The 23,956-nt window shown below is 50.5% G+C and overlaps 1 protein-coding gene across 1 annotated transcript in view; it reads left to right on the plus strand.

Moving 5' to 3' along the window:
• The window catches only part of GRIK3 (glutamate ionotropic receptor kainate type subunit 3), a 101,506-nt gene that overhangs the window by 56,281 nt on the left and 21,269 nt on the right, over positions 1–23,956 (plus strand). The window contains exons 3-10 of the mRNA XM_061360769.1: positions 776–1,033; positions 2,345–2,526; positions 5,510–5,563; positions 9,700–9,873; positions 11,860–12,003; positions 15,084–15,191; positions 19,048–19,161; positions 21,035–21,238. Of these exons, the coding sequence (XP_061216753.1) occupies positions 776–1,033; positions 2,345–2,526; positions 5,510–5,563; positions 9,700–9,873; positions 11,860–12,003; positions 15,084–15,191; positions 19,048–19,161; positions 21,035–21,238 (1,238 nt within the window). The remainder of the gene's footprint in view (positions 1–775; positions 1,034–2,344; positions 2,527–5,509; positions 5,564–9,699; positions 9,874–11,859; positions 12,004–15,083; positions 15,192–19,047; positions 19,162–21,034; positions 21,239–23,956) is intronic.

The raw sequence follows: 23,956 nt of genomic DNA on the forward strand, positions 1-23,956 counted from the left end.
GGACTACACAGCAAAGGCTGCGGGGTGATGACCTGAAGGCTGAGTGTGCTTCTGTACGGGGAGAAACAGAACCTGCTGCCAGAGCTCCTGGCTGCAAGAGGGGCATCACTGGGGAGAGGGAATGTTGGAGTTCACTGACCCTGTCTTGGCCCTGTTTAAGATTCATAGAACCCCAGCCTGGTTTGGGTTGGAAGGGACCTTAAAGCTCCTCCAGCTCCACGAGCAGGGACCCCTTCCACTGGAGCAGCTTGCTCCAAGCCCCTGTGTCCAACCTGGCCTTGAGCACTGCCAGGGATGGGGCAGCCACAGCTTCTCTGGGCACCCTGTGCCAGCGCCTCAGCACCCTCACAGGGGAGAGCTTCTGCCTAAGAGCTCAGCTCAGTCTATGGAAAACATTATTTAGTAGGAAAAAATAAAATCAATGGGAAAAAGCATTTGTTAGAGGGAATCTGCTCATCTCTGGGTATTTCTTTGACCCCTCTGGAGGCTCAGCCATTTCTAACACAGCAGAGCTGTTATCCCCTCCTCTGTGCTTCTAACCACTAGTCCAGACCCCACTGCCTCAATTCCTCCTCTCCCACTCTCTGCCTCTGGTCACTGCTGCAAGTACCTAACATCTCTGCTGCTGTTAGTGCCCAGAAGCTTGTTTGTCTGCCCACTGCTCCATGGGCCAGGCCAGGAGAAGCTTTCTGTGCCCCCATGGATGCTCTGATGCTCACCCCTCCTGCAGAGGTGCCTTGTGCTTTCCTGACAGCATCTCTCCTTCCTTTTCCAGCCTGTGACCAGCTCGCTCTGGGGGTCGTAGCAATATTTGGACCTTCCCAAGGCTCCTGTACCAATGCCGTCCAGTCTATCTGCAATGCCCTGGAAGTCCCCCACATACAGCTTCGATGGAAGCATCACCCTTTGGATAACAAGGACACTTTCTATGTCAACCTTTATCCTGACTATGCTTCCCTTAGCCATGCCATCCTGGACCTCGTGCAGTATTTGAAATGGAGGTCAGCCACTGTGGTTTATGATGACAGCACAGGTAGGTGAAGGAAGGAGCAATCCAGGGCATTTGTTGTTGTGGGTCTCATTTAGGAACGTTTGGAATGAAACCTTCTAGGAGCAAAATGACGTGCAGCGAGGGGTGCATGGGGACATGCTGGCTCCCAAGCACTCCCTTGAGTGTTGCAGAAGGCTCTGGGATCCTTTCTGAAGCATTCCATTCACAAAGAGCTTAGGATGTGGGTAACCCTCAGCACACCCCAGCTGACAAAGGGGAGGATTAACTGTCCTCTTGGGTGATCTGGCTCAGCTCGGCTCTGTTTGCCACCACGGTGCCCATCTATAGAAGCAAAGAGCCTGGTCTATGGCTCCCACTGAGGGTGCAGTTTCCCACCTAGAAGCAAAAGCAGTTCAGGGAAGTCGCTTTGTTTCCTGGCTAATTCCATAAAGCAGAGCTGACAAAGTTTCGCACATAAAGCAAGCTGCTGATGGTTAAACAAAGCAAAGGGCTGCACAGCACTGCAGAGGAAAAAAACCCAAACAAAAGACACATTGGATAGCTTGTCCAACCTAATTCCACTAAACCAAATGGTTTCTTTAGGGGAGGGCTGATGAGAACACAGTTTGACATTCCTGTTTTGCGAATGTGGGTCACAGTATGTTCCCTTCGTGGCATATTCTTAAGTATCTCTTCTATTATGCAGAGGGACATGTTTCTCTTTTCCTCCTCACAATAGGCATCTGCTTAATTTCTTCGTGCAACATTAGATACCAATAATTCCTGCTCAGCTGCATCCAGCATCACTTTGTACCCTCTGCATAAGAAAGAAATGATTTCTAATGGTAGTAAGGAAGTTACAAGTTATGAACTCTGATATTCATAAACTAAGCACGTTATTTTTCCTCTTTTGCTCTTGTGCCCAGTAAATACTGCAGATTTTAACTTGTTTTATAGCTGATTATCATCTTCAGTCCTTGCTCAACGGCACACTGGCTTAAGAAAATATGCCATGAACCCAGAGATGCCAAAGGTTAGGACCAATCTGTTGTTCTCTTCCTGCTTCGTGCAAAGTCTTTAGCTCTACCATAGCTGGATGCAGGGAGAAACACCAATGAAAGCCATTCTGCCTTAGAACAGCTGCTCTGGGAATATCAGGGGGTTTAATGACTAATCCATGACAATTTGTCTTGGATACACCTTTTACAACGGCCATTTGAGGGAGGGAGGAAAGTCTTGATCACATTCCATACAATACTATAGGAAGGAATAACGTGCTAGGATAGCCAGCCTGCAGGGCACGGGCAGCCTCTCCTGTAACACTGTGGGTTTGTCTCTGTGCAACGCTCGAAGGCCTTATCCGGCTGCAGGAGCTCATCATGGCCCCATCGAGGTACAACATCCGCCTCAAGATCCGCCAGCTCCCGCTGGACACGGACGATGCGCGCCCGCTCCTGAAGGAGATGAAGCGGGGCCGGGAATTCCGCATCATCTTCGACTGCAGCCACCTGATGGCAGCTCAGATCCTCAAGCAGGTGAGTGGGGGCGAAGGGGGAGAGGCAGAAGTGGCACTGAGGGGCCCATGCTAAGGGTGGCTGTAATGCAGGGCAGCCCCACTGGTAGAGGTGCAAACCTGCAGCTTCCCCTCAGCCCGCAGTCCTCAGCCACGCTGAAGGTTACAACACGGACATTCTTCAAGGATGCTATTGGATTGCTACCGGCTGCTTCTGTCACTCTTCATTTAGCCCTGTACAAGCTTTTCATGTTTGCAATTTTAAAGATCCTCTTTCCTTTCCATGTTGCTCATGCCCCAGGTTGCATTCATGCAGAGGAGCAAGGCATGGATCCGGTTTCCATCATTCCTTCCCAGTCCTGCGCCTTGCTGCAAGCAGCCAGGACAGGGCCAGCCAGGCAGTAACAGCATCCTTGGTCCCTTCACGAGCACCATGTGCAGTTCTTGGACTTTAAGCCAGATGTCAGTGATTTTCCATTCATTCTCCCCACGTTCCTCCACTGGCATTTTCCATGGGCCAGGCGCTTTGCTGCTCCCCCCAGCTCCTCATTTCCAAGTGCCTTTAGGTTTCAGGGTCAATATTGAGGCAGAGAAAAACGCTCTCACAAAGGATGCTAAAAACCAGTCGCTGGAAGAAATGTTGCTCCTATCAGCCCAGCAAGACACTACCACATAGATTAACTAAATCCCCTGAAGGGCTGAGAAAGCAAGAACATGGAAAGAGACTTCTTCTGCAGCCTTCTTGATGCAGAATGAAGGGAAGTGCTCAAAGAAATCAGAAAGCCTGGGAGGGATTGTTAAAGCAAGCAATATAAGGGACTCATTGTCTCCTGCCTATTATTTTAACATGCTGCCTGTGTTTGATGCTGTTCACTTATTATGCAGTTTATTATAGTTTATTGTGCCATCTGCTCTGCTCATCGCTGCGAGTGCAGCCTGAGGAAGATGGAGGAGAGGGGGGACTAAGGGGGAAGGAGCCTTTCGAAGTCCTTCTGGCTGATTTTGTGTGTGTGCTGGGGTTTTGTAGGGCCCAAAGCCATGGATTTCAGCTTAGCAATATTACATAGCGTGTCTTTACTAAGGGAGAAAGTGTAAACGTTCCCAGAGCTCAGGAAGCTGCACCAGCCCAACGCATACCCTGAGTGGCCTCTGCACACTTACTCCAGTGTGTGGCAACTGGGTGGCTCTGAGCAGGGCCACCGCATCCCTTGGGTCTCTCCCACTGTTGGCACTCGCACGTGTGGAAGAATCAGGAAGCTCAGAAACCTCATCTGTCCCCACCTTTTCTACCCATAATCAAGGAATGAGTGTCTAGAGGTGGCACCTTCGCTTGTGAAACAGCTTTAGGGAACAGAATGGCTTGGGCAACTACAGCCTGCATTCACTAGGGTAGCTCTGACTAAGCACGCACCATCGTGCCAGTGCAGATCTTGCTCCCAAGTCATTTGAGGTGATTTAAACCACATCTTCCTCCAGCATGTCACTGGTAACTCGGCAGGATTTTTAAGCTGGAGTAGTAAAAAACCCCCACGAATTAGTAATCCATGAATAACAGCACAAGAGCTGGCACAAAGACGTACAGATGACATTGCCACACACTGCTGCAGTCTGGGCTCCTTGGTGTGACTGAGGCATCAAACCACTCAGTGTTCTACCCTCTTGGACAAACAAATCATTGTAGAACCCTATCACAGCACCAGGCCTGCTCTGAGACCTCCCCATCCCACCCCAGCTTCTCTGGCCTTGCCCAGTTTGGGTCACTTGTTAATGCTTTACATCTGTTCTTTGGTTTCTCGGATTCTCTGTTCTCTTTGGCAGCTGTCTCCGAACAGTTGCTGCACTCTGCAGTGCACAGATGTGCCCGTCTTCACTTTAATGGAGCTCCCATTCTCATCCCAGAGATTGCCTGTAGCTTATCCACCAGCTTTATCACTTATTCATTTCCCCACAAACCCACATGTATCCTGCGCACAGGCTGTCAGTACTGGGAAGCCAGAGCCTGCTTCTTACAGCAGCTCTGGACTCCTCATCTACCATTGAAGAGATTCAGAGCCTGAACTGGAATCGCATCATTTCCTCTCCATTGGTTTCACATCATCCAACTGGTGCCGCATGTACTGGTCCCTGCCCCAGCTCTCTGCATCCCAGTGTGCAGGTCAGGAGGGGGCCACACCATCGCCCCACAGATCCCCACCAGGCACGGATAGGGACAGGATGGCTGCAGACATAGCTCTGTAAAAGGTGTTTCCAGGCATGAAATGTAGGGTTAAATCCCACTCTGGAGTTACCATATTCAGGCTTATAACTTAGACCCTTCCCTTTTCCCTTGTTTTTTGACATCTCACTTCTTTTCAAACTGCCACTTCCCTCCTCGGGGCTAAATTCTGCTCCAGTAATTTTAGCAAAATCCCAGGGAATCAAAGGTTTCCTGGAGCGGCTCGGAGCCACTTTCCTATAGAGGAGACCTTAAAGTGCTCTTGCATGTGCTTTGTCCAGAAACCATGTTGAGAGCCACCATCACAGCCCAAACCACGGCAATCTCTGTCCTGTAGCCAGCCACTGCCTCCAAGGTGAACTTCAAGGTTCCCCTCCTGTTGTGTGGGGCTTGGTCAAAGTCACCCATCCAGGTCCCTGCAGCCCTTGATGGTTCTGTGACAACCCTCATGGACCAGCCTGTCCTCCCCAGTGCTCAGCTATGCACATCCCAGCAATCTGCAGCAGCCATCCTTCATGCTGGGACTGGCACATCCACAGCTTGGGCTGGCCAAGAGGGAGGGATGCACACACGGAGCTCTATTGCATGAAGGGACACTGAAGGAGAGGGGATGCGAAGCACCAGCAATACACGTGTGAGGAATAAAAAAGCCATTTAAAGACATGTACTGTGTTTCTGGGTCTGCTCCTGCCACGTTGACCACCTCAGCTCTGTAGAGGTTTATGTTGCATGATTGTTGTTGTACTCTTGTATCCACTCTTATTAACCTCCTTTCCCTACTCTCCTCAAGGCCATGGCGATGGGAATGATGACAGAATACTACCACTTCATCTTCACCACTCTGGTAAAGTACCTAATCCATGCAAACACCTTTTACACTGGCTGCTGAGCTGGATGGAGGCAGTTAGAGCAGCAGGAGCAGGCTGGATGTCCTGTCCTGGGCCTCCTGCATAGGTGCAGGACACTAAAGCAGTGGGATGGGAAAAGCAAGGGGAAGGCTCCTTATTCTGCTCCAGCTTTGCACAGAGGCAGGCTCTGGGTTTATTTCCCCTCCCAGTCATTTTGATGGCGCAGCCCCACAGACAGGCTGTGATGGGGCTGAGTTCTGGTAAGAACTGGGTAGATGTTTCTATGGGCTCATCTGGGTCTGCTTAAGATCCAGGAGCAGCCCTGCTGTGTCCAATAGCTCAGAACTCAGCCTGAGATTAACTCCTCTCTCTTTAACCATGAGCCAGTTCCTCTCCAACTCCAGGAGGCATTGGGGGTTTTGTGCTTCCATTCGGGATGTCATTGTCCAGCAGAGCGTAGAATTCTGTGTGATTTTGGCAATCCAATTTATCTCTTTGCCTTTAGGAACAGAACAGACTAACCCAACCCTCAAAAACTGCAGAATTTATTCCTCAGATGCAAAAGACATTTTAATTACCCCTCTGCCATTATCTATTCCAGGCAGCTTTAAGCATTTCCCAGATAACCTCCTATTAATCAGCCCCAGCTGAGCCTAGAGTACATTTCATGTGTAGGTACAGCCTGGAGGTGGGAAAAGGAGAATTATAATAAATTAATAGATAAGCAATCACAATTAATGCCACTTCCCTGAAATAACAGTTATATCATGGGAAAGATATTTTAATCTGTCATTCCTTAAGGCAATGTTTTCCTAGCTTGCAATGCATGTGCTTCAGCTTCTACAGTACTAGACCCATGGGGTGCTAATGAATTAGTCTATTATGTTATACTGAATGTTTCTAAAAGGTCCCCAGTCAATACTGAGTACGGTGTATCAACACTTGGCATGAAATGCTTCAACATTTTGCTAGGCAGCAAGACTACAGTTCACTGCCTTCAGCATCAAGAGCACCATCAGCCTTTCCTACCAGAGGAGGAGGAGGAACTCGTCTGAGCCTTTGCCTCCTGCAAGCACAGGTTTAGAGCCTGTGAAGTCCCAAGCAGTGAGAACCCCCCAAAACCCAACAGTTACAGGAATTTCTCAGCAGCTTGTAAAAAGGAATCCTTGCATTCACAGGAGTTTCTGCACTGCTGTCATTGATGCTCCCAGATACAGACAGGCAGGAGCAGGAATCGCTTCCCATGCTTTGAGTCAACATAGACAACAATTTCACACCCAGCCTGGCTTCTCCTGACCAGGAGCTGAACCAAACCAGTTTTCCACTGGTGCTGATAATCCCTGGATGGTTTGTGTTGGAGGGAGCTTAAAGCTCACCCAGCTCCAACCCCTGCATGGGCAGGGACCCCTTCCACTGGAGCAGCTTGCTCCAAGCCCCTGTGTCCAACCTGCCCTTGAGCACTGCCAGGGATGGGGCAGCCACAGCTTCTCTGGGCACCCTGTGCCAGCGCCTCAGCACCCTCACAGGGAAGAGCTTCTGCCTAAGAGCTCAGCTCAGTCTCCCCTCGGGCAGGTTCAAGCCATTCCCCTTGCCCTGTCCCTACATCCCTTGTCCCAAGCCCCTCTCCAGGTTTCCTGCAGCCCCTTTAGGCACTGGAGCTGCTCTGAGGTCTCCCCTTCAGGAGCCTTCTCTTCTCCAGGCTGCCCCAGCCCAGCTCTCTCAACCCATCTCCATAGGAGAGCTCTTGCTAAACACAGTGTACCTGAGGCTTACAACACAACACAAGTGTACTCATGCTTGGGTACATCACAGGGTGTTATTCCAATGTGCCTCCCATCACAGCCAATTCAGCTCCTCCCAGCACCAGCAGTCTTAGGAAACCCATGGCCAGACAGGGATCCTCAGTAATCCATAGCAAGGGCATTCCATTATCCACAAGCTGTTTTGCACAGCAGGCCCTTCCCGGCCCCCTGCTTTTCCAGCTTCCACCATGGATGGTCCATGTGGTGAGGATCCAACCTCAGCACCGCACCTATGACTGATGAACCAGAGCTGGGGATTTAAACTGGGGAGGAGCGTGTGTAAGAAAGGGGAAGAGCCTCACAGAAACACCAAGAGCAAAACTGGTAAAGGAAATATGATGGAGGGGAGAATTAATGTGCAGTACAGAAAATAATGAGTGAAAGGGAATATAGATGAGGTGGAAAATAGAGCCAGATGTTTCAATTTGTGGCTATGCGGGAGCAGAAAACCCAGAAGCAACAGCTATGGCAACACCCCCCCCACCTCCCCATGTTCTGACACTCAGCTTGTGTGCTGAGCTGTCCTCTGATTCCAGGATGAGGTTGCAGCTGGGATTTAAACTGGAGCCAAGAAGGGATCTGGTGGGAGGCTGGCTTTTATAGGGGCTTGGAGAAACAAAGGGTCAGGATGGGGAGGGCACCCAATTGTCCACAGCACACAGGCAAAGTGGGGAGTCCCACCAAAAGTCATGAACCCTGAAAAGACCAAGCTATTCCAGTGGGTCAGGCACGGGAGCACTGCACAGCCTCTCATCCGGTGACACCAGCATCTGTCTGGAGTTAAACAACTGGATTTGCCCTTAGCTGCTGGACGGCATTTACAAGTCAACATCCTGGCCTGGGTTTCACCATGCCCTTTAACGAAGTGTGGAGGTTTGTACTTGCAGTTTTGCAGGGGGAAAAGCCCACAGCCAGACAGCAAAACCCCTGAACTGTGCTGGGGGTGTGATTAATGGCCGGGGCCCTGGCTGCACCTGCGGATTAAACCATAGCATCCATCAGCAGCACGCTTGGAGGGGGCAGAGTCAGAGGCCAGGGCTCAAGGAAAAGATCAAACTCCAAAGCTTATTAAAGCAAAACAGCTCTAAGAATTCCTTGCTCTCCCATTGAGAGTGACCGAGTGCTGCATTGGTGATGCTTTGCTGAGGGCACTGCAGTTTAGGATCGGTGCTTTCCCCACTACCCCATTGGTAGAGCAGAGCTTGCTGCTGACTGACACAGCATGGCTGCATCCCACCAGCACAGCCACCTTATACCCAACAGCCACAGCCCCGGAATCCCATTTAAACACATTGGATAACCCCCTGTGAGAACAACGAGCATCAGTCCCATATTCACCCCTACCCTCTATCACAGGGGACAGTGGCGCTTCTTTTCCTTCTCCTCATATTTTTACTACCATTGATCACTTGCAGAATTAACTCAGGATAAGCTCTGATTAAATACATCCCATCCAATAAATGCTTCCTACTAAGGAATCCCCCTCCCAGTGCCATTCTCTCCCACACCCAGGCACGATGCCCCTCGGGTTGGCTGCCCTGGGTTTTTACACCTGCAGCATGCCCTTGCCATGCTCTTTACCCCCAAACTACTCAGACAAGTTGCTTGGCATTGATATTAATCGCTGAACTGAAGTTAATATTTAGACGTGCAGCAGAGCCAAGAGATGCATTAAAGAAGCGCACTCCCAGAGGCCTGTCTCCTGCTGCCTGCCAAGTGATGCTCGTGGGCAGGCTGCCAGCAGGGCTGGGGGGTTTGCATCGGATAAAGGGCACTCTCATTCATTTGCAGACTGTGTAGGCTGGTCGGAATGTCAAGAAACGCATCTCAGTTCCCCTTTGATAGCCGTCTGCAAATTGGCATTCTGCAGTCAGAGCTCCTCCGTCATCTGCAGCACCCCGTGGGCTTCAGCTCTCACAGCAAATCCTCCATGGAAGAGCCCTAGGGAGCTTCAGATACAAAACTCTGCCTGGTCCCCCCCATCCTTGATCACAAGCCGCTTTTTTCACTGTTACAGAGAGTGATGCTGCGTTTCTCCCCACAATTCACTTGCCTTTTTTAAGCACAGAATGAGCTCTTTGGCAGGAGTTTCCCTCTGCTGTGGGTGGGTGAACCTGCACATAACGACACCCAAATTCCACTAACACCTACAAGTCTCTGCAAGCTGAGAGCAACAGACAGGATAATCCACCCCATTCCTGAGGGCACTGCCCTGCCTCCCGCCTTCTGTGGGCTCTGCCTTTGCACTTCCACCCCAGACATGGACCATGCAGAAAAGACAAACCAAACAAAGCTAAGCAAAATGTTTAAACTGGTTTCTCTCTTTTAAGGATCTTTATGCATTAGACCTAGAACCATATCGCTACTCGGGAGTGAACCTGACCGGCTTCCGGATCCTCAACGTCGAGAACCCGCACGTGTCCTCCATCGTCGAGAAGTGGTCCATGGAGCGGCTGCAGTCAGCGCCCAAGGCGGAGCTGGGGCTGCTCGATGGCGTGATGATGGTATGAGCAGTTTAAACACAGCACGGGTGAGGTCTGGGAAGCAGGCTGGAGGGGTAGGGACAGCAGGAGCAATACTGAGGAGCAGAAATGCTCCCATCCCGTTAGATGAGCCACGTAGCCAGAGCCTGTCCCTTGGGGACTAACAGGGCTCCATCATCGCTCCCTGTGGTCCCCACGAGCAGTCTGGACCAGTCAATTCGCTGAGATTGATGCAGGGAGGACGAGCCAAGGCTCTGCCCAGAGCTGGGCTTTGCAGCAGCTTTGATGACTCCTTTTAGGGCCTGATGGCAGCTCTGCTCTGCTGAGTTACTGCTTGGCAGGTACAGCACCTGCTCTCCCATCTGTCTTCCCTACGAGGCTGTCTCCGACCCCTGCAACTGCTGACTGGCTCCTTCCTTCCCTCTCCCTTTAGATCTGCCAGCACCAACCCACAAGTGGCAAAGCCTCCCAGACTTTCACCTTGAAATGGCTCCTCGTATCCTTCCTGTCCTTTCTTGGTCTTAGAGGAGAGCTCCACCATTCTCCTTTAGCCACCTTCTTTTCCACAGTGCTGCCCACAACTGCAGCATCCTATTGCTTCCAACAGGGCTGAGTTCCCCTCATCACTGCCGGATCCTCTTCCCTTACCCCCTTTTCTTCTTCAGAGGGAATCCTGCCTTTCGTTTGTGTTTGGTTCAATCCCAGTGAGACCCTGATCTCAGCTGGGCACCTCAGTATGTGATTCACCATGAAATTGCTTGGACATAAGCTTGCACCTCCTCTCCCCCCAGCCCCAAACTTACAAACCCCATCCTTGCTGCCATAAATCCAAGCCCATGGGATACAGATCGGTGCCTGCTCTTCATGCTCGGGTGCTGAGGGAAGGCAAGGTCATGGGGATGGCTGCCAACACCGGAGGATTTTCTTTGTGGCCATGTCCTGTTAGACATTTGCATCAGACTTTGCAGCATGATTTTGTTTGATCATGTTTTATTAGGCCACTGCTACGCTCGCATCTGGTTTGTAGCTTTGTGAAGCCAGCAAATAATGGATTTTCACTAGGAGGTCTAAGCATACTGAAGTGCGAAATAAATCCAATTCTCTTGATCAGTGTTTGGAGGTGAGATGGCGAATCTCAAATTAAATCTAAACCCATCACATTATATGGAAGGGAAAAAGAGAGCTCTCCCTAGTTCCAGTCACTGGAGTGCAGGGTGATGTTACAGAACCTCCTGATTCCAGTGATAGTTTGGGTCATTTTGGAAAATTCCATGCCCACAGACAAGCCATTTAGCTTCTCTGTGTCCTATTTCCCCATGTCTAAAGTAGTGTGGATAATAGGTTCTCACAGAGGCTTTCTTTACACTCAGACAAAAAAGACTAAACAACAAAATCCTGTTACTATCTCCTACCTTCAGAAATCACTGCCTTCCTCGACACTACAGCAGCAAATGTGCTAGAAATAACCAGAATAGATACACAGAGACATGGACATTTTCACAACCTCTGATTTTAAGACAGAACTATGATCTTTTAGTCTGAGGAGCCACGTAACAGAAAAACATATTTGCCTTGGGCAGAGCTACCTGTTTTGAGGACATGTTTTGCATGAGATGTCAGCTAAGAGGTTTCCACAAGTCTTGTGTTAAAGCACACACATTTACAGCCATCTCATAACCATAGGTTTAGAGCGAGGTGTCCCTGCCCATGGCAGGGGGGTTGGAACTTGATGATCTTAAGGTCCTTTCCAACCATAACTATTCTATGATTCTATAGAATGGGTTGGGTTGGAAAGGACCTTAGAGATCATCTAGATCCCAGTGGAGCTCAGCCCTGCTATTAGACACCAGGAGGTGGGATGCTCAGCATCCCACCCTCGGGTCCACTGAATGTTGGGCTGGGGGTAACTCAAAGGGGGTTCCTGTGACACTCCATGGACCCCCCATTGCTTTGCTGCCCGACTGCCTCCTGGCTCTGGAACCCCAATGCTGTTCCCCTTCACTTTAGACAGACGCTGCCCTGTTGTACGACGCCGTGCACGTGGTCTCCGTGTGCTACCAGCGCGCGCCGCAGATGACGGTGAACTCCCTGCAGTGCCACCGGCACAAGGCCTGGAGGTTCGGCGGCCGCTTCATGAATTTCATCAAAGAGGTAAAACCACGATTTAACAACTCTAATTGCTACCCACTAACACCAAGCAGCCCCGGCAGGAGCAGTGCAGATGCTCAGTGCGCAGGTCCGGATGCTGGGCACATCCAGAGCACAGGGAGGCTTGGCACCTATAAGGTTACAAACACCCTTCCCCTGCCTGGGCAGGTACAAGTGGGTGGAAGCACAGGCAGACCCCAGCCTGCAGGGTGCACCCAGGAAGGATAAATCCTGTCTTTGCCTTCAAAATAACATCCGTGCAGTCACACCAAAGCACCCAAACCAAGCTGAAATCTCCCATGCCATTGCTAAGACTTGCCCTGGCCTCTTCCTGCATCAAGAGCAGCTGGACCACTCTCTTTCAGAGCCCATTTCTTAGCAGAGCAATAGCCATTTGCCTTTTACAGGAACATTTGCTTGGGGTCCACAAAGGGTATTCAGTGCTGCTCAATCCCAGTGGCAAAGCTGGCAGCGCTGTGCATCCCTGCCTGATCAACGGCTTTGGCAGATCGGTGGATTCAGCAAGCAGGGAGCCAGGGGAGCAAGGAAGCAGCTTTATTCCCTCTCTGTTTTCAGTCATTATCATTGCTCTCTGTTCAGCCCATGTAATTGTTTGTTTGCGTCTGGCTTAAGTACACAAGCTGACTCAGAGCACGGGTGTCCAGGAGCAGTGAGCTCACCCAGGGAGCGCAGCACAGGGGGGCTGCAGTGAGAGGTGAATGCCCCCCCATAAGAACCCCTGAGGATGCACCCCTGCATCTGTAGCCCTGGTTTTGCTTTCTTAGGAGCCCTCACATAAGGAATAACAAAGGCAGAGCTGCAGGGGGGTATTGGAAACCCTTATTTACCCTAAGGCTCTTTAAAACTTCTGTGCCTGTGGCTTTACACATGACAAATTCTGAATCAGGCTGCAGTGCTGGATAGATGTTGGACCATGATTAGGCCACATTTAAAAGGCTCATATAAAATCCCCTACACTCTTTTAACAGAAGAGTTGTTCATCACGACTTGTGCTGTGGTAGCACCCACAGACCCAGCGCTTCCTGAACACCGGCACGTAGGGGCAGGGAGAGCCCACCCTGTGTGCTGCACGGAGCACATAGACATATGGGAGGAGGAAGGATGAATGCTTCCCATTGCAGACAGAGAATGAACTTGTTTCCTAATAGGCCCTGAAGATGGTATCTCTCCCTTCTCTGCCTCTCTGCCTCCTTTCTCCTGTTTTGTTCCCGGCTGCACGGAGCCGCTCCAGCTGCCTGCCAAAAGAGAGTGTAAATAATTTGTTTGGTTGGCTCCTGTTGCAAATTACCCTGAGCCTCACACTCCAGTGCCTGCCTGTTGTTTCCCTCCCTGGCACCGTGTCAGCACGTTGCAGGGATAAGCTTCCTCCCTGTTGTAATCAGAACACACAGTAATTGCTCTCTCTAAACTCCTGTAAAGACAAAGCGCAGCACAGAGCGATGCCTCGCCGCAGCCACCTGCGCCCCCAGCCCTGGGCTCCCCAGCAGCATCCCTCTTTGTGCATGCATAGGTCGTGGTCCCACTGTACCGGATCATAGAATCCCAGACTGGTTTGGGTTGGAAGGGACCTTAAAGCTCATCCAGTTCCAAGGGACACCTTCCACTAGAAGTGTGTCCAGGTTGCTCGCTCCCACTGTGAATCCCTGCTTGTTCCCACTTGCCAAGGGGCTGGGACAGTGGCCCTGCCACCCCAAAGAGCCATGGCAATGCCATGCAGCCGATGGATGCTCTCACTCCATCAGCACAGGGCTCAGCATATGGCTGTGGCTGCTCCGGTGGGGAACATTAAACACTCCGTGCTTTCCCTGCTTCCCAAGAGGCTCCACAGGCAAAGCACCTGCATGGCAAAATGAGCAAAACAGCCCAGCCTTCCCCAAAACTCACTGGTGAGGAGGCTGGGAGGAGGCTGTCATTACTGCTCAGGAATTAATGAGGAAGAGCCAGAGGAGCGTGTTTACTGGGAAATATGCCACTCATTCCCCCCTGAGAATACATTACGCCACTTTCATCGCACTGGGATCTTTCAAGCTCCCCCACCCATAAAGGAAACACATTCATCAGCAAGGAGCATGCACTGAGCTGCTATGGAGAAAGAGCCCAAATCCCAGCTCTCCACTGCTGTGATTGCAAAACAGTAAACCAAGCCTGGCACTCCTATGGGAGCATCCTCCTTGGGGCAGATGACTGTAGCACATCCCAGCACTGTCTCTGGGCAGAGCAGGCATCATATACCACACTGTCCCTTAGCACCAGCTCTGCCTGCACAGCTGCTGCCTGCTATCTGGGGGCTCTTTCACCTTCTAAATCAGAGAGATTAGTTCTGGTGATGCTGCAAAGTGTACAGTGGAAAAGAAACAGAATCATAGGATAATCATGGTTGAATCCAATGTAGACATCTTTATCCCCAGTTCCAGCTCAGAGCAGGACAGGCTCCCAAGGCAGACCAGTATCCCCAGGAATGGGGCTTCCCAGCCCCAACAGGCATCTGCCCTGTACTTATAGTGCCAAAACCTGAGCCAGGGGTACAGACACTGCACACACCCACCAGATTCCCACTCCTGTTGCAAAACATCAGAGCCTCCATTGACATGCTCTTAGCCTCTCGTTCTCCACTTCCCACCTGAAAGGAGACGGGGAAGTGTTCAGGACATTTTAGCCTCCACACACCTTGGAAGCATCAGCAGATTCATGCAAAGAAAGGATTATTTATGAACTTGTCCCAGACCCAGGCTCCCTGCAGCCCGGCATTTATCAGTACTACAAGGATAAATGCAGCACACAAGGATGCCATGATAAATGCAAGCAGGTTTCTACTGAGTCATCGTGTCCTGCACCAGCTGGGGAGCACAAAAGGTCCAAACAAAAACTCTAGCAAGGACTGCAAGAGAGTGAGGAAAACTTCCAGCTCCGTCCGCAGCTGAACAGCGATGCGGTGATTATTAATGATGCTCCTTAGGGAGGAAGAACCAGGGTAAGGACTAATTAAAAGAACATCCAATGGAGGGCAAAAGATTCTTTATGATACCAAGTAACAGCCCTGCTCCTTTCTCACCCCTCCACAGGCCCAATGGGAAGGATTAACGGGACGAATTGTCTTCAATAAAACGAGTGGTTTGAGGACAGATTTTGACTTGGATATCATCAGCCTCAAAGAAGACGGCCTTGAAAAGGTAGGCAGGGTTTGTCTGATCTACCTGCGTATGGCTTAGCCTGGTATTCAGGCAGCAGAGGAAAGGGTTGGTGCTTGTCTTGTTTCCAGGTTTGCTGTGTGTAGAAGGCTGTTTGCTTTGTGGGGTTTCTCAGATCCTTTTCCATGCCTCAACCATGACTCACCACCCCGAAGCCAGGCGTGGGATTACAGTGAGGAGCTGCAAGAGCCCTGCGGCACTTTGCTGGGATAGTGGGAGTGGAAGAAACTTCCTGAGCAGCCATTAACCAGTCCCTGCCCACACCAAAGGGGCAGGAACAAAGCCCTTCCCATTGCTGGGCTTGCTTAAAAATGTTGATGTTTCCCTAGGGAGGCAACAGCTCTTGAAAGCATCATCTGAGTGTAATTTCCCACAACAAAAATAGCCTGAGGCTTGGAAATGGCCCCAGCTTATTGCAGCCTGGGTTTTGTGGAAGATGCTTGTGTGGCTCTGTTGATTTCTTCCCTGTGTTATCTAAGGGACAATAAGAGAAACATCAAAGTGCGTTGTTTCCTGCCTGGCTGGAGGGGTCTCATTCAGTCTCCACGTTGGCCTGGCCACCCAGAGGTGACACTGCACAAAGGCTGCAGCCATTGATCCCTCTCATGAGCACAGATCTCCTCTGGGCACAGGGATACAACGCTGATGTGCACGTCTCCTTCTCAGGTGTTCAAGGGGGTTTCATTTCCTTCCCTTCAATTCCATTAAAAAAGGCACTGTGCAAAGCTCTGGAGCTCTTAGAACACAGGCTTCAAGGTGAGATGGGCTCGTTTAAGGCAAAAGAGAGCAGCGAGTGGCTTGCAGTGAGGAAAGCCCTGCACAGAGCGGATCTAACCAGGCTCCTCCAAATAACAGCACATGAGACCATCAAGGACTCCTGGAGCCTGACCCCTTCCGACCTCTTGACCCATTCTGAGTCATAGAAACACAGAACCACAGCATGGTTTGGGTTGAGCGGACCTTAAAGCTCCTCCAGCTCCAACCCCTGCCATGGGCAGGGACCCCTTCCACTGGAGCAGCTTGCTCCAAGCCCCTGTGTCCAACCTGGCCTTGAGCACTGCCAGGGATGGGGCAGTCACAGCTTCTCTGGGCACCCTGTGCCAGCGCCTCAGCACCCTCACAGGGAAGAGCTTCTGCCTAAGAGCTCAGCTCAGTCTCCCCTCCATGCCACCTTTGGCATGGAGACAGGGGACGCGCCAGCCGGGAGCAGGGATAGGGAGTTGTCAATTACCCATGCAGCAAGCATAGTGTGCACAGATAACTTTTCCAGGGAAATAGTGACTCGGGGCAGGTGGGCAGCCCCCAGGGCTGAAGGCAGCAGTTTGATGGGGACATGCAGGGAAGCTCCCTGGGAGCAAACAGCTTCGCTCCCCCATTCCCCTGTTTTACAGCTTGTTTTGCCTTGGCTTTGGAATAAATCCTTGCCACGCTTTCACACCCCAGCGATAGCTCTTTGCATCCTGTAAGGAATCTCAAGGTCACCCCAGCACTCGCTTTCCTGGTGGGTATATTTTGGTGTCAAATACAGTACAAAGCAAACATTTCAAACCAATGCGATGACCTCCAATCTCAGCTGCCATCAAGTGAGATGGAGGCAGGAGAGGAGCAGGGGAAGATGCCACCGTCTCACGAGCACTGAGCAGGAGATGATCCTTCTATCCCTGCTTCTCTTTTTTAACATCCTATTTTGTCTATAGAGTCTAAACCCCAAACTCCACCACATCTTTTTGGGGCACAGCAGCTCCGATGGGCTGTGCTGGTAGCCTAACAGAAACCTGCACAAGTATTGGACACCGTACCAATCTCAATGCTTAAGTACAACCACAATATCTGTCCAACTAATCCTCCTCAGGTGCACTGGAGAACACAGCTCTGTACTGCTGTGGTGTCACACAAAGCCCACAGGAAGCCATCAAACCTCAATGCACGCTCTCTACAGCCACCCAGCTTTTGTCTCCAACAATCCAGAGATTTCACAGCTCCCACTATTATTGTCTGAAAGCTTCTTGTCAGCTCTGGAGGGCTTTGGAAGCATCCGTGTCAGATCTCGGTGGAAGCGGGATGCTGGCAATCCTTAATCCCAAATAACAAACCATCAAACCACAAACAAATCCCACGCGCATTGTGCATTATGTAGAATAGCTCGTGTTTGTTGAGCTTTAGGATTGAACTCCTGATCCTTATACCTCCTGGATGTTCCAGGGATTACAGGAGTATTAACTAAACCTAATTACATGTAGTTGGACTATCTGACTAGCACAGGCCTCTTAATGTATATTTGGCCTTTTTTCTTCCCTTTTTGACTGTTTTAAACTGATTCATTCAGCTTTAAGTGCCACGTATTCAATTTTCCTGCACAAACCTGAGCGCTGTGAGCTGAACCGTGCCTGCAGCGCTCTCACAGGGGCCTCTCAGACCCCATTCTCTTTGCCTGTGCACAGTAATCATCTTTTGACACTGCAGCTGGGGTGTGATCGAAGGAGATGTGGGGATGGCTCAGGTTTTACCTGAAATATTTAAAGCCTTTCACCAAGTTCATGGAAACTCCTGTAGAATTTATGATGTTTTTTTTTGCCAGGCAGCGCTGCTCATTACAAAGTCTCTTTTTGGGGCTGCAGGGAAACCTCACGCTGCTGAAGGGGTTGAAGAATCTTCAAAATAGCAATAAATAAACCATCAGTGTTTCCTGGCGGGTTTGAGCCTTTGGTTTCTCTACTGAGACCGCCTCACAGTTTGACCCTACAGATGGATCGTTCTGTTCCCATTTCCATGCAGGGGCTGTTTTCTCTCACTCCTTCCCAGGTTATGCAGCCACCGTGGTCTGGTTCCAGGTACAAATCCTCCATCCTCCAGCTTTCCTGATGCTTTATCTTGCCGTCACAGTCCTTTAGCCAGTCCTGCCTTCAAAGTTTGCTCTAAAGCCTCCATATCCCTGTGGGGATCAGGGTAACAGGCTTAGAGCTGCCCAGATGACTTCTTGTAAATAGGAACATGTTTTGCTCTTTCTGGATAAAAAGGCTTCTTCAAAGTCCACCCATTTATTAAAATTGACAGCTTGAGAACAAGAGAACACCTCAAATTGATGAGGAACGGTGTGCCTGTGCCCGAGCATGTCTGCTGCTATTCCCTCCTCCAGGACCAAGACCTCCCACTGTGATGGATGTCCCTCAAAGGGATGTGTTAGAGATATCCATCTAGTTTGCCACAGCACAGAGGACAGGAATGGTCCCTATGTGGGGTTTGCAGAGTTGGTCAAGGTCATTTTTAATTCTCCCCACCAATATACTTGGGTGAAAACAAAACAGAAATATAATAGCCTCAGATTTGAGTTTTTCCTTTTTGTTCTGCTTTACCCTTGCCCAGAGCTGACTCCTCAGCACTGTTGGATGGTTTGTTCTACACAAAACCTTTTCAAATTGACTACTCATCCCCTACATTCCAGCCAGAGAATCCCAGCCTGGTTTGGGTTGGAAGGGACCTTAAAGCTCATCCAGTTCCAACCCCTGCCACAGGCAGGGACACCTTCCATTAGAGCAGCTTGTTCCAAGCCCTGTGCAACCTGGCCTTGAATCATGGGCAGTCATGATCTTCTCTCATACATCAGAACGTGGCACAGGGGTTGTTGATTATCCGTGTGCAGTGGGGTAACCTGCAGCTGAAGGGTTAATGCAAATCTCTTGTTTGGGCGAAACAAGATGATCATTTCAGGTTTGCTCCCACCTGCTGTAGATGGCAGAAGCAAGCTCCGCTTCCAGGCCAGCAGGATGCTGACAGCATCCTCATCCATGCTGAGGAGTGTTCACTGGGTGCTCATGGTCCATTTGTTGCTTCATTTCAGGTTGGAGCGTGGAGCCCTTCCGATGGTTTGAACATCACAGAAATCTCCAAAGGACGAGGCCCTAATGTCACAGACTCGCTGAGCAACAGATCCCTCATCGTCACCACGGTCCTGGTAGGACACTGCAAGCCTGTCTTTATCCCTTTCCCCACGACTCTCAGGGATACCCGATCTCTCTGGAGTTCCTGGGGTGTGATAATCACTGCAGCTCAAAGGCCTAATGCAAAACGATGGAGCCAGGAGGAGCCCTGTCCACTGTCTGCCTTTAGTAGGCTCTTTGAGGCAGATTTTCATCTCCTACCCTGCGATGATGCACAAGCTGCATCATGTACAAGGGTGGTACCAGTTCCTATTGACTGTGCCCCTCCTTGGCCTTCCACAGGGGGTATCTCCTGTAAATGGAAATGTACTGAGATCCAAGTTCCTGCCATAACTGCATTTTCATACACTGGCTTCTAAAATAAACCTAAAATACACCCCTAAATGTTATTTGCATTTCCACACCCCTTTGTACCTTTGCACTGCTGTAAACGGCCATAGAAAAGACAGAAAAGGAACCTTTCAAAAGAAAAGCATGAAAGGTTATTTTTTCCCCTTTTGCTCATATTGCAGTGACTTGTTGGAAGAGAAATATTACCCCAGCAGCCAGCGCCACGCTCCCCAAGCAATATGGGAACTGTGAAGTTATGAAATTGAGGGCACCTTCACTGAGAAATCGATTAGCAAACTGAGAGAGCTTGTGAATTGGATGTCTGGCCATTTTCAGTAATAAATTGTGAAATAGGCCGTGAATAAGTGGTTCATAGAGTTCAGAATTACCCCCTAGGAAATGTTGGAGACCTGGAGATACATTACTGAAGCGAATGGCGTCCTAATGTTCAGTGCTTCGGCTGTTAAATATGTATGTAATCCCTACAGCGCTTCCCCAAATTAATAGTGCTTTATGGCAGCTCTGGAGCTGGTGTGTTTATATCAAGATCCATAGATTGAGCTGATTCATAAACAAAGCACTAATTCCAGAGAGGAAAGCTGAGGAAGAGGCCAGAGAGAGAAGGATTTAAGCACAGGAGCTGTGTGTGCCAACCTGAACTCTATAGGTTGGATGTTTGCTCCATAATGCTGCAAATTGAGCTCCCTGTGCCCTGCTTTGAAACACCTTCAGTTGGAGCCATGTGCTAGCTGCTGTTGGTATCTCATCCTCCCCTTGCCCTCCAGCTTTTTCCTGCCTCCTACCATCTTCTGCCATTTCCATCTGTCCTCTACACATTTCCTACCTCAGGCTCCCCAGCATCCCTTGTCCTTGGTGACTGCCCAAGCCTGATCTCCACCAAAGGCTGTGAAAGTTTGCTCTTTGCTAACTTCACCTCTGCTGAAGAGGCAGAGATCCATAGGGCAAAGCTGGCTGGAAAGCACTTTAATAGGTATTTCTCAATTGTGCTGGTGGCTTGGCACTGCTGGGATTAAAGACACCCAAACCTCCCCATGGCATCTCTAAGAGGAGCAGAAACTCTCTCTGGGTAGCAATAGGGGCCCCTATCCCATCAGCAAAGAGGAAAATGAGATGAACTGGGGAATATTTTGTGATAGGCACCAGCTGTGCATTGCCCCCTCACCCTGTATTTAACCCACCAGCCTCTTGCTTGCTGCAGCTCAGCAAACAACGGGCACTGCAGTGCACATTGGCTGCGTTTCTGCTGCGTGCAACTTGGGGTTGGGTTTGTCCGTCCCCTTCTCTTGGTTCTCACCACTCTTCATTTCCAGAGCATGAAATGGCAATTTTTCTCCCCGAAATCCTACCAAATGGAAAACGATTGGCTGCTCCAAAGAGACAAAATCACATGTTGTGGGGTAACCAAGGCTGCCAATCAGCACCACATCGAGTTAGTCTATTCCCAACATGTCCCATTGCCAGCCCTGCCTGCGGAGCCTGCCCCTTGTGGGACCAGCGCTCACCCTTAACAGGGACTTTTTGCCTTCCCATGCACAGGAAGAGCCCTTTGTCATGTTCCGTAAGTCCGACACGGCTCTGTTTGGGAACGACCGCTTTGAGGGCTACTGCATCGACCTCCTGAAGGAGCTGGCCATCATCCTAGGCTTCACCTACGAGATCCGGCTGGTGGAGGATGGGAAATACGGGGCGCAGGATGAGAAGGGGCAGTGGAATGGAATGATCAAGGAGCTCATTGACCACGTGAGTGAAGCTTGGCTGCAGCATGGGCAGGGGGGGTGGCGGAGCCTGGGGTGTCCCCGAGGTGTCTGCCTGGGGCAGGAGCAGGGTGTACCTGCAGTCACCCCCACAAGGATGCTGCTGCTCTGCCCTGATAAGCACAGGCCAGGGCACAACACCGAGGGGGCTCAGGGACCCCAGGCATGGATCCGGATGGTGTATCCAGATGGATGTGGATGGTGTATCCAGATGGATCTGGATGGTGTATCCAGACTGCAGGTGTGCAGGGCACAGTTTCATATATCTATTTTGTCCTATAAAGGCAGCTTATTTCTGCAATCTCCTGGGACACGGAGCTCCCACTGCAATAGGGCAGCTGTGCTCTTCCTAAAAGGAAAAGCCCATTCTAAAGCCCCTTCTCAAAGCCCATTAAGCACTGGTGAAACTGTTGTGGCAGCTTTGCTCTCACAGACACCCAAAAGTCACCTAGTCTGAAAGCTCGATTCACAGCCAGAGGCTGCTCAGTTTTCTAATTACATCCTTTGCCATCAGCACACCCCGTGATCCCAGAAGCCCCGTTAGGGAGGTGAGGAAAGCTGGTGTCTCCAGGAATCTCTGATTCCCGGAAAGGTCTCTGGAAGAAAAGATCAGGACGAAGTTAAGTGATGATCCCTGCAGCACAGGCAGCCACGTAAGCAGTCCTAGAGCTGTAACACAGTGCTCTTCTCCTGGCCTCCTGCTCAAGTGGTGCAGCCCTTGGATCTCCGCTCAAGCTCCCGCCTCCATGCTGAAAACACTCCTAAGGCAGAAAAGAGACAAAACCAACCCCACGTATGCAGCAGCTGTGATGCTCCCCTGGTTCATGTGGGAACAATGTACTTGCTGGTGCGTCCCAGCAGTGAAGGAGCTTTGCTGGGAGCAGGTAACAGAGCAGCGTCTGGTGGCGAGGCTGCGGAGCTGCGGCTCCGGGATCCAGGTTGTGTTTCCAGATTTGGCTCCTCTGCCCTAAATGACATTGGACAAGTTCCTTCCGTGCAATGCTTGCTCCGTCTGTAAAATGCAGATGATGATGATTACGTCCCTTGTGGGACACAGCGATGCTCAATCAGTTTGTGAAGAGAGCCAGCGTCCTTGGCTGGCTCCCCCTGAGGAGCAGGGAGGGCACGCAAGGACAGCCCTTGGGGAGAAGGACACTGCGCCTCGCAGGGAATACGCCACAGGCTGTGCAAAGCTGCCTTTGTGGTTCTCCTTCCAGAAAGCTCCATGCAGCACAAAACACACCCTTTAGAGCCTCTTACACAACAGCCAGGCTAAGTTAGGTGAGTGACAGCATCCCAGCAGAAGACATTGGTACTTTGCCATTGTAAGTGCTGTGACATGGAGCTGAGCAGATGCAGAGCACAGGATGCAATCATAGAATAGAGTGATAGAATAGTTTGGGTTGGAAAGGACCTTAAGATCATCCAGTTCCAACCCCTCTGCCATGGGCAGGGACACCTCACACTAAACCATGCCACCCAATCCTGGGCAGTGTACTCCAGGACACGGCTCCTGCACCCTCTGCCAGTGCAGGGTCTGTTGCTCTCACTGCAGAGTATCTGCAGAGCAGGGCTCTGAAGAAGTAATTGCTCCAAGCAGGAAATAAGATCTAGGGAATAGAAGCCAGGCCATCATTTGGTCCGAACCATGTCACTTCCAATGTCCTGTGAGATGTTATAGGGCTCTCAGAAGGCTTCCAGCCATTCCCAAAGCTGTGGTCAGCTAAGAGACCCACCAAGAAGAAGGTGTGAGGAACAACCTCACTAAGGAACATGAAACTCGTGGTCAACCTGCAGTGAAGTATTTCTTGGCTAAGTATTCAAAAAGCAAAGTAACATACAGCACCAGCAAAGGACCAAGTCCCCTCCTGTTGCAAGCTTTACTGTAGCAGTAGGTTTGAGCTCTGCTATCTAACAGGTGAATGCCTTGGAGTGATTTACACCCACTGCCCAAACCCCATATAAAGCCATTATTTTCTTTATCTGCATGTCATTGCTTTTTATGGCAGTGTTTATGGAAAGCGTTCAAAAGTGAAACTGCAACCAGATGGGGCCCTTCACAGCAGCAAAGCATCTTCGGATTGTGTGGAGAAAGCAACAACCGATGGCGCTTTGCAATGGCAAAGTTCAAACTTAATTCACACCTAGTAGGAAAAGTGTTGGAGACGGCATTCAAACAACGCTGTAGTGATGAAAACAGGGCTGCCCCCACTGTGAGTTTGATATCAGGGCTGGCCTGCCTCCAGATTCAGTGTCTCTTCCTCATGAAAGGATCAGGATCATTCAGGTGGGAGCATAAAGCAGGAGGGATTTGGGGAGCTCCAGGCAGCCAGGCCAGAATGAATTCTATGCACTAAATCTGTGCATTGGTAAAGACTGAACTCAAATCTGAGGCTGAGCCCACGGGACTGATGAGATGCACCAGCTCTGGTGGGCAGAGCTGATGGGCAGGCTTGGTTCAATGGCCTGTGCATAGGAGAGGCTGCTCCTGAGGGGAAATAAGAGGCTGAAATGGTGATTTGTTATCAGGGGAAGGTCTGAGAGCTGTGGGAGATGCTGTGTACCACAAACAGCCCCAGCCAAGGCTGAAATGCAGTGAAGAGGAGCTGGGTGAAGGTGCTCAGCACACGTGATGGAGGATGAGCTGTTTACTCTGAGCTCTCATGGCTTGTTTTGGAGTCGCTCATCGCTCTGCTTTCCCTCT

The sequence above is a fragment of the Neopsephotus bourkii genome, unplaced genomic scaffold (assembly GCF_033783945.1).
Source record: "Neopsephotus bourkii isolate Nb327-2 ecotype Australia unplaced genomic scaffold, CSIRO-AGI_Nbou_v1 NB_1036, whole genome shotgun sequence".
Lineage (NCBI taxonomy): Eukaryota > Metazoa > Chordata > Aves > Psittaciformes > Psittacidae > Neopsephotus > Neopsephotus bourkii.